The sequence below is a fragment of the Neodiprion pinetum genome, chromosome 4, assembly GCF_021155775.2.
Source record: "Neodiprion pinetum isolate iyNeoPine1 chromosome 4, iyNeoPine1.2, whole genome shotgun sequence".
Classification (NCBI taxonomy): domain Eukaryota; kingdom Metazoa; phylum Arthropoda; class Insecta; order Hymenoptera; family Diprionidae; genus Neodiprion; species Neodiprion pinetum.
In genome coordinates, this window is record NC_060235.2 from 21,229,691 (window position 1) to 21,244,505 (window position 14,815).

Sequence of the window (14,815 nt, forward strand, 5' to 3'; positions counted from 1 at the left end):
CATCCCTTAGCCGTAAGCGGGGGCGGGTGCCCCGCTTGACGATCGAGTGTGCGAGCGGCTTGGCGCTCAGTAAGCGGCCAGCCGCCACAGAGTACGGTTCGTTCGTTCGTTCGTACGCAGGCACGGTAATCTCAGGTGCAGCTCGCGCGTTGGAGAATCACCCGAGTGATATCCACCACCACCGAAAGTGTTATAAGTAAGTGCAACTGGCTCGAGGTTGATGTTAAGGTATAACAAAGGTTACCACGAGGAGTGCATCGTCACCTGGAACAATCGAGTCGGAACACCCTGATCATATCCGAAAGCTTCGGATCCTCTTCGAGGGACTTCCGTCGTTGATATATCGCGAGTGAATGGTGAACAGTGATTCAATGTCGCGTTCATCGCATTAGTTGGGTGCAGGTTCGATCAGCGGCCAAGAGTGCAGGGGTGTCCGTAAGGAAGCGCGATTGTTAACCGCGGGAATTGGTAAAGTCACATGGGATAAGGGCGGACCGAAACCTAGAGGCCTGGACCGATAACCAACACCGTTGTTGTAACCGGAGTCATTACACTATTTGAGGGTACTGCCATGCAGGCGGAGCCGCGGTGCTAGTTGGAAGATCGTAGTCTCTTCCGGGTCCGAAACCCAGCGATAATGGCGCGGGTCCAGACCCTTTCAAACTGCCTTGCACTGCTGCTGGTGGTCGGCATTCGACTGGCCGAGGCTGGGGGCGAGGGTTACATGAAGATGTTCGCGGCCCAGCAGAACCCCGTTGATCCTTGCTTCGACGAGGACAGACCGCGGCGGTGCATCCCTGACTTCGTTAACGCGGCCTTCGGGACAGCCGTCGAGGCATCTTCGACGTGCGGAAGTGGTGGACCGACGCGTTACTGCGACGTCTCCGATGTTCCAGGGGGCAGTCCGGGCCCCTGTCACGTTTGCGACGACTCAACGCCGCGGCGGCGGTTCCCCGCGAGTTACTTGACCGACCTCAACAACCCTAACAACATCACCTGCTGGAGGAGCGAGCCTCTGGTATCGTCGCAGAGCTTTTCGGCGCCCCCGGATAACGTAACGCTGACCTTGTCGTTGGGGAAGAAGTACGAGCTGACGTACGTCAGCCTCCAGTTCTGCCCCCGGGCCGCGAAGCCGGACTCCATCGCCATATACAAGTCCATGGACTACGGGAAGACCTGGCAGGCCTTCCAATTCTACTCGTCCCAGTGCCGCCGCGTCTATGGGAGGCCGAATCGTGCCACCATAACCAAAGCCAACGAGCAGGAGGCACGCTGCACGGACAGTCATCGGTACACCGGAGGCGACGGACTCGCACCCGTCGGACGCATAGCCTTCAGCACCCTCGAGGGACGCCCGTCGGCTTCGGACTTCGACAACTCGCCGGTGCTCCAGGACTGGGTTACCGCGACGGACATCAAGGTTGTTTTCAACCGGCTTCACCTCCCCCATGGTCAGGAAGAGTTCGCGCCTCAGGAGGAGATCCAGACGGCCGAGGAGACCGGCGTTGTCAAGGAGCTTAGGAAGGACCTCCAGGAGCGTGCCAAGGCCAAGGGCCATTCCAAAGCCCAGTTCGCCAAGGCTGATGGGCTCGAGTCTGCTGGACCCACCGTACTTCCGTCCGTTCAGGTGATCGGACCACAGGAAATGCAGTCCAACGACGCTCTGGACATCGACGTTAGGGATATGAGCCTCGTCACCACCACCGTCATCACGACCACATCGACCACCCTCGCTCACCACTACGCTGTTTCCGACTTCACCGTTGGCGGTCGGTGCAAGTGCAACGGGCACGCGGCGAGGTGCGTTCCTGACAAGGAGGGCGAGCTCTTGTGCGATTGCAGACACAACACGGCCGGCAGAGACTGCGAACGGTGCAGGCCTTTCCACTTCGATCGACCATGGGCAAGGGCCACTGCCAAGGAGGCGAACGAGTGCAAGGGTGAGTTGTTTTTATTCGCAGACTTTGTAGCAGTAAAATGTGCGTTGGCGAAAGTTTTCGTCATTTCCTGTACCTACTTCAGGAGGGAATGTTGCTTCGTTTCTGTTTCTTTGGCTTTTTATCACTCCCGTATAGGCATTTGTTGCTTTTTGGTCAGTTAAGCTTATTTTTAGAGTCTGGTAACGACCGATCGTTACATGCGTAAGGAGGAGAATGATGGAAATCCTCATCAAATCCGATACCATGGTCAAAGCTAACGACAGCTGATCAGATTGATAAAGTTACTTCATAGTGGATGCGATGGTACGATTTGGCCGATTCCGTGGCCTCAAAGTTTTGCGCGACTCGGATAGAAGGGTATAAACATTTGTACATTGCACCCTTCAATATCTAGATATTATAAGTACGACTCTAAACCGTTTTGAACACTGTTCCCATAAAGTTCGAGATATTCGCAACTTGCGTAGGCGTAAACCACGTTCTATCATCCTTCTGTATATTCTCAATCGTTCAAGAGCCACGCAATTAGAGAAATTGAATTCCTCGAAGATCTATTTGCTGAATACTATCCGAAGTGACGGAATTCTCTGAAGTCCTTAAGATCAAGATTATACTCCACCTCTTTCATCCGAAAGGAGTTTCTGCGTGTCTTCGAATAATTGATACTGGTTCAACCTTGAGTAAATTTGCTCGTTTGCGGAATTGCCCTTCCAAACGAGGCGGCGCGAGTTCGCATGCCGTATATAATGACTCCTCGCGCAGAAACGCGTGAAAGTCCAAGTTGCACTCCATGTCCCTCCGGAGTCGCGAGCACGCAGTCTCGAGAGTGGAGGATATACCTAGTAAGTAATGCGGTTCGATTTGAAGAAGCGAGAATTTACGACCAATTTGTATCTGGAATTTTTGCGCAGCGGTCGCGAAGGTTTGTCTCGCGAGTCGAGTTCAGAGACGCGATTCTTTTTTGGCACCGCCGCGGTTTCGCAGCCGCTTCTGCGGAGCCAGGAGTCAACCGAGCTCGCGTCGTATCCTCGTCTCCATCCTGCTCGGTCTCGTCACACCTACAAGACGAACACCATGCCCATGTCAGTTCACGGCGACTGGCCGCCAGCCAGAGCAGATATTCTCTTCATTGTTACAGAAGTCATGGGCCTTCCTCCTAGTCCTCGAGGTTCGGTGGCCTTGGCTGGAACTGCTCGTTTCGACACTTGTTATACGCGTGTTAAAAGAGCTCGCGACACAGACGCTTTCCGCAGGTATAACACACTCGCGTCGATTGTCCTCTCGCGTTTCTATACCCAGTCAGTCGCATTGCGAGTATGTGTCCGATGTACGGTGATTTGACAAAACGCTCCCGACGTGTTTACTTGACGCCTATCCGCGTTCTCTCGATTGTCTTACTACCCATATTCATCCATCCAACGTGCGAGAGACACGGTCGTTCCGCAATACTCCTATTGTTCGATTGTGAATAGATCAAAGCCACGCGTGTAACACTTCGTGTCCTCATCACGTGAATAGGTTCCCCGATTCCCGTACTCGTGACCCCTTACGGTTTCGACTTATTTTCGTTTAACAAGTACTGCTCACGAACAGGTAACCACTCTGTCCGCTCGATTCGGTTCACTCCATCATCCTCAATTTTTTCTCCTCCCCAACGTATGGCTGCAGGCCCCTATTCTTTACGCCAACTGTCGACGTTCTAGCGTGGTTCTTCGATTCGATCATCTTGCCTCCCTGAAATTCTTCACTAGTCTTACAAAATTCTGACGATCGAGTAGACGGCTCTAAATGTTAGTGTAGGTAGATTCCAGACATTCACACTGTAAGAAATGGTAGTGTCGAAGTGGAACATTTTTTTTTCAGTCAATTTCGTAATTCGACATCCGATAGTGTCAGATTGGCACCAAATTACGATCCATAAAAGTCCACTCTGCATATTTCTTACAGTGTAGTAGCAGTAGTGGTACAGACACCATTGGATCAAGTTAACGGACTAATATGCCAAGTCGCACGTCCAATACGCACCTAAACCAATCATGTTTGCAACGATTATTCACCAACTTGGACATGTTACGAATGCATCCGAAGGCCAACATCCGGGGTATAAGTAACAATCGATGGTTATCGACTGGTCTCCGTGGAACACCGGGCGACGAAGACAGATCCACGGAGCGGTGAGCGCGACAAAGAAACTCGGAAGTAATAACCGGTGTTACGGGGAATCGTGGAGGACTGGTACATGCACCCGAATCACAAAGGAGCGTAACATACGCAGGAATTAAAGGCGGGGAGCCAAAATGGTTCATTGAATCCCCACATAGTGGCTCTTTATGCCCCCCTTAGGTAGGTACGGTACATGACGCAGTAATAACCCGGCCGACACACGCATACCGAATCTCTTCGATCCCGTTTGTGAACACACGGGGTGCATTAGGAGAACCGATACCATCTTCGCCCGCGGCACTTTTGACTCTATACCTACCTACACTCTATACGCGGTTCATCGGCATGGTGGTCATAACTGGCCGCGTGTGCCGTCACCCGATGCTGCATGGATCACGTGCACATGGCCCGGTCTCCGGCATTCTTTCATCTCCGTTTCATCTCGCGGGAAATTCGACGATCTCTCTCCCTCTATGTATCGCATGCCGCAAGCTGCTTTCGGAACAGCGTTTATAACCACTGTTTGCCAATCGCTGCGGAGCTGTTTGCTATTCGTCTGTCTTACTGTCCGCATTCCAGGCTAGTCTAACTTGGGGAAAATATGCAGCCTCGTCTCGTACGCCGGATGTTGTCGTTGTGGAACGTCCGTTCGGTGCCTTGACGCTGTTGTTCTTTATTCTATATTTCTACACATTCGAACTAGTCTGCTACTTGGCAAACGGATCGATCCTGTGCTTCTCTTTGCTCTTTGCTCTTTCGACGACGACGACGACGACGCTCGCTTCGTTCTTACTTCGCTTTTATGCTCCTGTGATATAATAATCCACCGCGTGAGGTAATCGTTACTGTCTCGTTGACCATTTACATATTCTTTTCTCCGTCGTTTCGTCGGTCGATTTCTGCTACGTGTTTATCCTTTTTCTTATGTATTTGTAGGAACTCGCACACTGTGTGAAAAATGACAGTTTTAAAATAAACCAAAGTTAATCGGTGAACAATTCTCGTGACCAATTTGGAAATTCGAAATCAAATAGTGTCAAATTGGTACTAGTTTACAGTGTGTAGAAAATTCACACCGTACTTTCTTCTTACAAACTGCAAGTTGAACTAACAATCTGCGAATGATTCAATCCCTTCACTTTAAATTCCGAATTTCTTGCATCAATTGTAATCAAGGCTCGTAATGAAATTTGATTGTCTTTTTTTCTTTCCTAGTATCTCTGCGGCACAGTGTGAGTATGTAAACAACGGTTATTATACCAAGACGTGTGGCAAAAGCGCGATGTCTCTTTCAAATAATAAAAACACTTCCGAAGGATGTACGAAGAGCGTGAGGTTTGATGCTTGAATGGGTCACATTGATGTTGAAAATCCGTTTGAATAATATTTTCGTTAACTGTATAATGTCGGTCGATAAACAGTGCGCGCAGTAGGGCATCGTGCAGGAATTATTCAAACTCGACTTTTCATACCTTTTATAGGTACGTATAGCCTCAGAAGCCGCAACTCTTCGATAACCTCGACCCCGGATTATTATATACATTTTTATTATTCCGAATTCGATTTTTTCCCCCTTCTATTTACCAACGTACAAATACGACGTCGGAAATATACTCCAATCACCGATTGATTACCACCTGACGTCCAGGTATTCATTTTCGTCAAATTATCACCATCATCATCGTCGTCATCGTCATCATTATTATTATTATCATCATCATCATCATCGTTGCAGTCGTCACTGAAATCTGTACGAAAATATCCTAAACGAAACGTCTCCGGTTAAGGAGCAATTCTGACAAGGATGGGGATGAAAATCGAGTTAAAAAACGGCGAGACCCTCGGGGGGAAATGCCGATTGAATTACAGTTTAATTTCGCCGGCGTTATATATGTATATGTAAATATATATATATATATGTATACATTGTGCACACTCTGCATACACATATATACAGTTAATATAATATTATACATGTGAGCATCGCACTCCCAACCTGAGTGATCTGAGGAGTTGATGAGATAAATAAATATACAAATAAATAAATAAAACGATGAGAGGAGGATGAAAGAAGGAAAGAGAGAGAGAGAAAAAAAAAGAAAAAATTTAAAGAGAAATAGAAGAAGAGAGAGAATTTCTTGCGCAATAATTTACATTTCAAATTGAATTTTTATTCTCATTTCTCGGCGAGAGTCAACTCGACTGACAGGCCTCCTCTTGCAGCGTGCTCGGGTTCTCGGTTAGCCTCTGGATTTTCTCTTACTCTGTCTCTCTTTCATTCGTTATTATTATTTTACGTATGTTTCTTTTTTTTCCGCTCATCGTGCGGTTGTACTACAGCGAAACGACGTAACCGCATAAAAAGAGAGGTGGTAGAAAAATGTAAGTATACAAAATGTCCGAGCGGTATTGTAGAAACCGCGTGTTTAATACAAAATTAGAAATACGGTGTATTCGGTATAATTTAAGTGGATGGTTTACGGTGGTAAAAAAATAACCGTTTAAAGTGAAAATTTTTCACCTTGTTTCGTCGTTTTTTTTTTTCCAGTTTCAGTTTAAGTACGGTTGATTCGAAAGCTCGCCTCGAGGCGAAAATTAACACAAGGGGATATATCGTGTGGGTTGAACGGTCGTTCTCGCTTTTCTTGGTTCAGGATAAAGATTTCATGTCCGTGCATATAAACTCTAAGAAAGTTTTATATAAGTACGGGTATATGCGTGCAGGCTGAAAGGGAGCGGAGGTTTATCTTTAACGGGGAACAAATTAAGCTGCCTGATTGTTTAACGGCGTGTTTGTCTTGGTTGTACGACTCCGTGTATTCTCGTCTTGATAAACCACTTGTGGCACATATTAATTTAAAACGCATCCCATGCACTCTAGGGTGAGCCCAAAAAAACTAACCTATCGAATTTATGGTCTTAAAAGGACCTATTTACAAAGACAAAAATTTTCTCGTTTGAAAAAATTTTTAGCTCAATTTGAAAAGGTGTCGCTGGCAATTTGAAATTTCCTATTTGAATAACACACAAAAATTTTTGTTTTTTTTTCAATCAAAATGCTATAACTTTTAAACCGTTTGAGATCAAAGAAAATTCAAGGCATACTCTTGTAGGGCATTAAATTCTCTGAAAAAGGCTACTGAGTTGATTTTCTAGACTCAAAAATTCGCATATTTACGGGCCGTGAAAGTCGAAGAAAAGCGGAAATATGCAGTTTTAGGGCTCTATGATTGAAAATATCCATACTGAATGAAACAACTTAAACTAAAATGAAATGAGGTGTGTGACAGATGTTGTTTATAAACTAGAGTCGTCAAAGGAGTAGAGTTTTAACTCATTTATTTAATGTTTATTGCACTTTTAAATATTAATATTCTTTTTAATTGTTGATAAAACTTTGTTTGTTACAATTAGGATATTGCTGGCGATGTAATTGCGCTACTTGCAAAATAAATTGTTTTTATTCTTCACTTTCCGTTAAAGTTCGATTATAATTTTGTATTAACGCTGTACTGCATATTTCCGCTTTTCTTCGACTTTCACGGCCCGTAAGTATACGAATTTGGAGTCTAAAAAATCAACTCCAGGATCTCTTTTTAGAGAATTTAATGCCCTGCAAGAATATGCTTAGAAAAATTTTGTAATTCCAGCGATTAAATGTTTACAGCATATTTAATGAAAAAAATTTTTTTTGCGTGTTATTTAAATGTGAAATCTTAAATGGCCAGCGACACCTTTTAAAATTGAGCTAAAAATTTTTCTAAACAGGAGAATTTTTTCTCAGTAAACAGGTCCTTTTCAGACCATAGATGCGATAGGTTAGTTTCTTTGGCTCACCCTAATTCACCTGTATATAAATAAAAGCGAGAAAAGTTACCACGAAACGGAATTTATTATACGAGATAATTGCGCGATAAATTGTTTCAAACTGTCGGATCGAAAAGCGAAATTTTCTTTCCTCGAAGAAACGATCTTTGTTCGTTTTTTCTTTTCTCAGCCCCCTTGAACCGACGAAAGAAGAGGGTATAAACGTATCACGGAATTTTTACTCCAATCGCAGGAAACTTTTATCACCGGCTCGCTGATATCGCCGGATGATTTAGGTATGCGGCGGTGAAGGAATTTGAGGAGAAGGGAAATTAGCATCGTGACTCGACCGACTGCCGGAAGCAAACTGCCCGAAAGTGCTTTGTTCAAATTTGTCTGCTCTTCCGGTCCCCGTTTCCCCACATTTAATTTATTTTTTTATTTTTTATTTTTTTCTATTATTTCTATTTCCACGCTAGCTTTGATTTTTCTCGTGCGTTCGTTACTTTCACCGGGTTTTACGACACGTATAACGATCCGTTATTCGGTTGGAGTTTATAACGCGATACGTCTTTGAAGCCCGTTTCATACATCTCATGGAAATCAATGAACCGGCTGTATTTTGATCTCCCATCGAGAATCCTTGGAAGGCTCGATTTCTAACAGATATCGGAATCAGCCTACACGGAGTCAGTACTTGACTATTTTTAATTTTTATCGTAACCAAAAAAATACTATTCTAGGCATAAAATTTAACTGAGTTTTGTAGCTGTAACACGAAAATGTAGTACGTGTTAATATCCTTTTTTATATATTTTCACGTCATTATTTAAACAAATTAAAGTCAACGATTCGTTTATTGACTGCAAAAAAAGTAGTTGTATGTGTAAATGTACTATAATGGCAGTAAACAATTACTGGTAAAAAATATTGTTGTAATTACAATAGCGTTAAAATTGTAACCGTAACGATGCTTATTTGGCTAAAATTTCACTACCAATTATGGCAAATGAATCAATTCCGAGTCAGGCGGATATCCGAAATCGCTGACGATCTGTAAATTATCGCCGACTGTAGGAATTCGAATATTACTATCGCAGGTATACAAAATTCCGGGTTCTACGCGTCTGCGGGAGGAATTTCGAATGTATCGACGTTTGATGGTTTTTTCGTACGGGGGACATAATGAAGTCCGTACGACGAAGCATCGCAACCTTAACCCATAGAATTACCCCGAGTGATTTTTATCTCCGCATTATAGATGCTTATTATCATGCCCTCGGACGCTACGAGAGATTTAATTCGGCTGGAAACTTGATCCTTAAGGCGAAGACACGGCGCAGCGATGTCAGATGCTGTCATCGCTTTAACGAAATTCAATCAGTGCGCGTTATACGTTTATACAGATATTACACGCGTATAAAAATAATACAACTTGACGCAATGACGGAAAGTAAATCAGATGTAAGGCCGAAGGGTGTACGGAATTTTCTCAACATTTTTACGTGAAACTCTTAAATTCCGTTACTCGCGCTTTGTATCGTTATTTGTATATATATATGTTACATGCACATGCATACTCACCCTTGCGCAGGAATGCGGCACTTCGATTATCGGTATTTCCTTATCTCGACCTTTCTATTGCGTTTGCGTTCCTCGAGCGTTTTTCCTGTTCACAGTTCAGCCAAGGAATGCGAAATGATCCGATGTCTTAATCTCTCGCCTCGCAACTCGACCGAGAGTTAAGGATTTATCAGGTGTACAGTTCGGTCGGAAAAGCGTTAAAATGGAATAATTGTAAGAAACAGAGGTTCAGAATAGACGCGGTTGAATTTCGAGTTCTGATAGGCGAGCAAAAAGGAAAAAAAAAAATAAATAATAAATTCAACACTCGTACAAGTAAAAATTCAAGCTTTTATTGTTAGGCGATTAGTTACACGGAACGGTTTATTAAAAAATAAAATACACTTACACATCTGTATAATTTGTCGATATTATATAGACCGTGCAATTTCTTCTTCTCTCTGATTGTCAATAAAAAATGTAGAATAGTTGTACCGATGTCGACACAGTTTTTTTTTTTTTCTCTCTCCGTTTTTCCGTACCCAGGAGACACTCGTTTATACCAAATTTCGAGCCTATTTTTTTTTCAATCATCATATCGCAATCCATTCGTTGTTTGTGTAGACAGTTTTAAGCGGACTGTACACTTCCACGACATGCAATTCAATTACGTGAAAATGCACACTGCAGTCTGAATATACGTTTTATTATCTCGTCGGGTATATATGCGGTTTTAATTAGAGACACCCTTTCTCGGCGACGATGACGGCGATGACGATGATACACGGGGCGAGAATAATATCGGGTATACGTACACAACTGCACACCATGTGCGCCGATATAATTATTACCGACATTTTCGCTAAGCGATGCACAGTGCGATACAACGGCTAAATGTCAGAAATAAACGCCGTCCGCGGCACCTCGGCTTTTAATATCTACGTTGAGACGCTGGATGGAGAGAGAACGAGAGAGAAAGAGAGAGAGAGAGAGAGAGAGCGAGAGAGGACTGCACTTGAACCGTAATTGATGACCCAGTATAAACTAATAAGTAAACCCTTTACGCGCCGCCTTCGGTTCGGTTACACCGCTATAAGTATTTCCGTCAGTATATCACAATCGTATCTTTTATCAATTTCAAAACGATTTTATCTTGTATGTTATATACAGCGTGGTCGGTTTTGATCGAACCAAACGAATGTTTGATAAACGCTAACTGAAAGGTTAGAAACAATAGTTTATGGAAAAGTTTTGGATAGTTTTAGACATTTTTTCAAGTAATGTCGGATTTTATATAGAGAGAATACGTTGTATTTTGGATATGAAGAGATGATAGCGGGATCGAAGTCGAATTCAAAAATTTTAAGAGAACAAAAAAATTAATTTTTCAAAGCCTGCTCTTTGATTATTTTTTCATTGGCCCTTTTTTGCGAAATTGCCAATTTCGCGTCTGCGTTAAAATATTTCAGTGATCGTGAAGAAAAAAATATTTCTTGATGTTTTTTTTTTCCGCATGTCTTTGATTTCGCTATCAGTTCTCGCTATCGTATCTAAAATATAACATGTTCTCTTTCTAAAATATGCCAACGTTACTTACAAGATCTCAAAAATCTTTTCTCTTGAAAACTCGCATCTCTTTTCGTTTGCACCGTTTTTTGCAATAGGTTTGCCGTTTCGTCGGTCGGGATTCGGTTGCCAAAAGTTTTCAGACATTTGCTGAAAATATCATTCCATATCCCGCTTTCCGATAATTTTCACCCCTCAAGACGTCTTTTGGCACGCTGGGTTTACATTTAAAAATTACCGAATAAGACAAAAAAATCATTTTTTTCCTGGATCAAATAACATTTCTTCACCCTATTTGATAAATTAATAAATTCAACAAATCTTTTCTCTGTGTGTATTCACCTGGATTATCATTATTTGGGATTTCCAATGTTAGTATTTTGAAATTCCCAACCACAGGCACAATTTGACATTATTTAGAAGTGTTTTTTTTTTTTCAGTAGAAAACGAACGTTCCAATTTATTAACATTGATTTCGAGTGATTTCTATATTAATTTCTAACATATCGTGTGATTTTAATGATTTCAATGTTACTATCCTCGATTTTCGATTATTTTCAGAGGTTATCGACGATTTTCAATGATTTCCGGATTGCTAGCAAACACTGAAAAATTTATCGCAAGACTCGAAACAATTTTCATGACTTTCAACGCCTGCCGCGCAATTTCTCAACCGCTATAACGTAATTAACAATGATTTCTTACAATGATTACAGTCGTCTCGATTGATTCCCCTTTATTTCAAAGTAACATTTTATATACACAGTCGCACTAAAGTTCCTTCGATTCACCATTATTCATTTTCAATCTTGATCTAACGAGCCCCTTGCGTCTACGACTGGTCTTGTACGCGTAAACTCCAATTGTCTTTCGACACCATGATTCTTCTTCGGTTTCCCTTCTTTACACTAGTTTTTTTCTTCTCGCGTATTTCCAAAAATTCGCAGCTTCCTACGAAGCCGGTTGACGGGTTGAGAACACCTGTTCTTTGTCCGAACGGGTGCTGCACAGTGTGTATAAGCAAGCCTCGTGCTGCTGCACAGAGCCGTGGTCCATGATCGCGGCATGTGGCTGCGGGGAGGATTTTTTTTTTCCACTTCCCTCTCTTTCTCCCATTTTTTTTTCTCCTCCTCTCCTGCTCTCCTCGCTCCTTTTGCTTCTTTTAAAGGCGCGTAGCGGTTAAGCAGCGACGCAAAGGTGAGGTACGCGAGGAGAAGGATAAGGAGGTGGACGATGAGGGGGAGGGGGAGGATATATATCCTCGGTTCATTCAAAGATTCAGAGATTCCTCGGTCGGTGCGCACATAACAGCTTATACGAGCCGCAGGTATACGTATAATATGGTGTGAAACGTTAACTCAAGTATTTGTAAAAATTTTATTATACACACTGAGAAAAATTTAGTAAAACGGGCATAGTTTGCTAAAACGGATGCTAGATTTTTCTGTAAAACGATGCTATAAAACTAATTTTCATTTTCTACCTAGAACTACATTTTTCGATTGTGGTAAAAAATGAAAATAGTTAAGGACCGAGCGGTAACCGGAAATATAAATTTCTTTCATTGCACCTCTCCCTTTTCTGCAAATCTTTTTTTCCCTTCTATTTTTAGAAAAGTTTCACTACACCCTGCGAGTATAAAAATTCGATAGATACCGACGATGCGACTATCGCCTAATAAAATTTACAAACAGTATCGGATTTTCACGCCGCCAAGTTTCCTAATTCTTCACATGCTTACAATGATAACCTAATCATTCGATCGTTCGATAGATTGATCCGCGAATAATTGTCTTAGCTTAGAAATTTTATAAATCATTGAGAGCAAAAACATCAAAATATACCTGAAAAAAAAGAAAAGAAATAAATAAATAACTAATCTAAAAAACGTGGCATCAAATCCAAAAAACAATCAACAGAAACAACATCTCCCCTGCGTATTTTCGAAGTGATTGATCACTCTGCTCCTGTCACAACACTCGTGTTATATATACGCAACTGTAGTAACATCGCTGCAGCAGCAGCATGCGTCGCTTACAACTGTGTAATGCGTTTCTAATTATCACCCCTTGCAGCACCCGCGAGTTCAACCAGCTGGTGCAGCTTCTTGCTGCGCTTGCTGCAGCCGCGTGTTCAGCGTTCCGTTTGCAGTCCTCTCTCCCTCTTTCTCTCTTTCACTCTCTCTCTCTCTCTCTCTCTCTCTCTCTCTCTCTCTCTCTCTCTCTCTCTCTCGCCTTAATACTAAAAATTGTACTTTTTTCCAATCGCTCCGTGCGCTGGCTCGTTGGGGCCTTAAGAGGGGCCCCGGCTTATTAGCGCAGATCCATTACACCTGAAACTCTGGAGAATGTCTTAATTTATATGGCTCTGCTGCACGACTGCGATTCGCTCTACGGTGGAGTGCAATTACGAGAGAAAAAAAAAAATATACCAATGATGTGCCTAATTGCGGTAAATATCAAGTGCGTAAAAAAAAAAAAAAAAATTTTGTATTTTTAGAAACGCGGTAGCTTTTGCGATTTCCATGATTTTTATCGGACAGATTTTTTGTAACCGAGTTCATACAATACAACTGTATCTACGTGCCAATTAAAAGGCAAATTTCTTTTCTTTTTTTTTTCACATAATTTCGAAGATTAATATTTATTTTTTCTACGCAACGACTTGCAACAAATTTTGTACTTTGTTCTTATAACAACGCTGAAGAGATTTTACTTTATTCTGTGTAAGAAGTTACCGCGGCTTTAGGTATGACCAAAATTAAACGTAGGTATTCCAGTTTCTTTTTCTTTATTATATTTTGTTTTATTTTTTATTTTTGTTCCTCTTTACAACAATAGTCAGGTGAATTTTCAATAAAATTACACAACGAAACATAGAGTATAATCTTTATTCTTGATACGAAGATGAGAAAAAAAAAATTCGTGCGGTACGGAACGTTTTTACGTAGCGGTGTTTGCAAATTTAAAAAACAAAAGAAAAAAAAAATTATCTCGGAGGGTATCTGCCGAGAACGAAATGATTTTCTCTTCGTACTGAAAAAAAATCACCAATCAACGAATTATTTCGCATAATTGTGAACGAATAAACTTTTCACCAAAAAATATGAAACGAAGTTTTATACCTAAGCTAAATGCATCCAATATAGAACAGGCATTTAACAATGCAACATAGTATATGGTGCAGAACTATATCGTCGAAAATCGAATTTCTCCCATGGCTTCGTGTCGATTAAAATTCCGTTATTCGATTTAACCAGCTGCACTGCACTTGTCTATATATTATATACAGTACATGTTACACATGTCTACACTTGTAGACACCATATACCTTTATTGGGTAAATAGCCTTAAACACACACACACATATATGTATATATACATGCATGCATTTACAACGTGTTACCCGAAGTATATACCTTACACGTACTGCAGAGCTCGCATTATCAACACGTGCCATTGAGGAGCAGGTTACGCGCACCTAGTTAGGATCGATTTCCTACTTACAATTAGAAAGAGAGGCGGGAATGCGACGAAGGGAGAATGAGAGAGGACGAGGGAGAGCTCCCAGCATTCGTTTGAAAGGGTGTCGCTGTAAGACCGTCGGCAGCACACGTATTAGCGTTAATTGCTCAATAATCATCTGATACTTACTCGGCGAGCTCTCAGCCCCCATTAGTCCTCCCTCCTCCTCCTCCTCCTCCTCCTCCTCCTCCTCCTCGCTTGCTATCACGATCACGTCACTCCCGCATCTCTTAAGTATCTTCTGCATAGACC

At 42.3% G+C, this 14,815-nt stretch overlaps 1 protein-coding gene across 3 annotated transcripts in view; it reads left to right on the top strand.

Annotated features, from left to right (window-relative positions):
* The window catches only part of LOC124216115 (netrin-1), a 138,080-nt gene continuing 123,265 nt past the window's right edge, over positions 1 to 14,815 (top strand). Inside the window, exon 1 of one of the 3 annotated variants that reach the window (XM_069135037.1) lies at positions 1 to 1,940. In XM_069135037.1, coding sequence (XP_068991138.1) covers positions 638 to 1,940 — 1,303 coding nt within the window. In that variant the 5' untranslated portion in view covers positions 1 to 637. The remainder of the gene's footprint in view (positions 1,941 to 14,815) is intronic. The other 2 variants (XM_046620262.2, XM_046620261.2) reach the window with 2 other exon arrangements.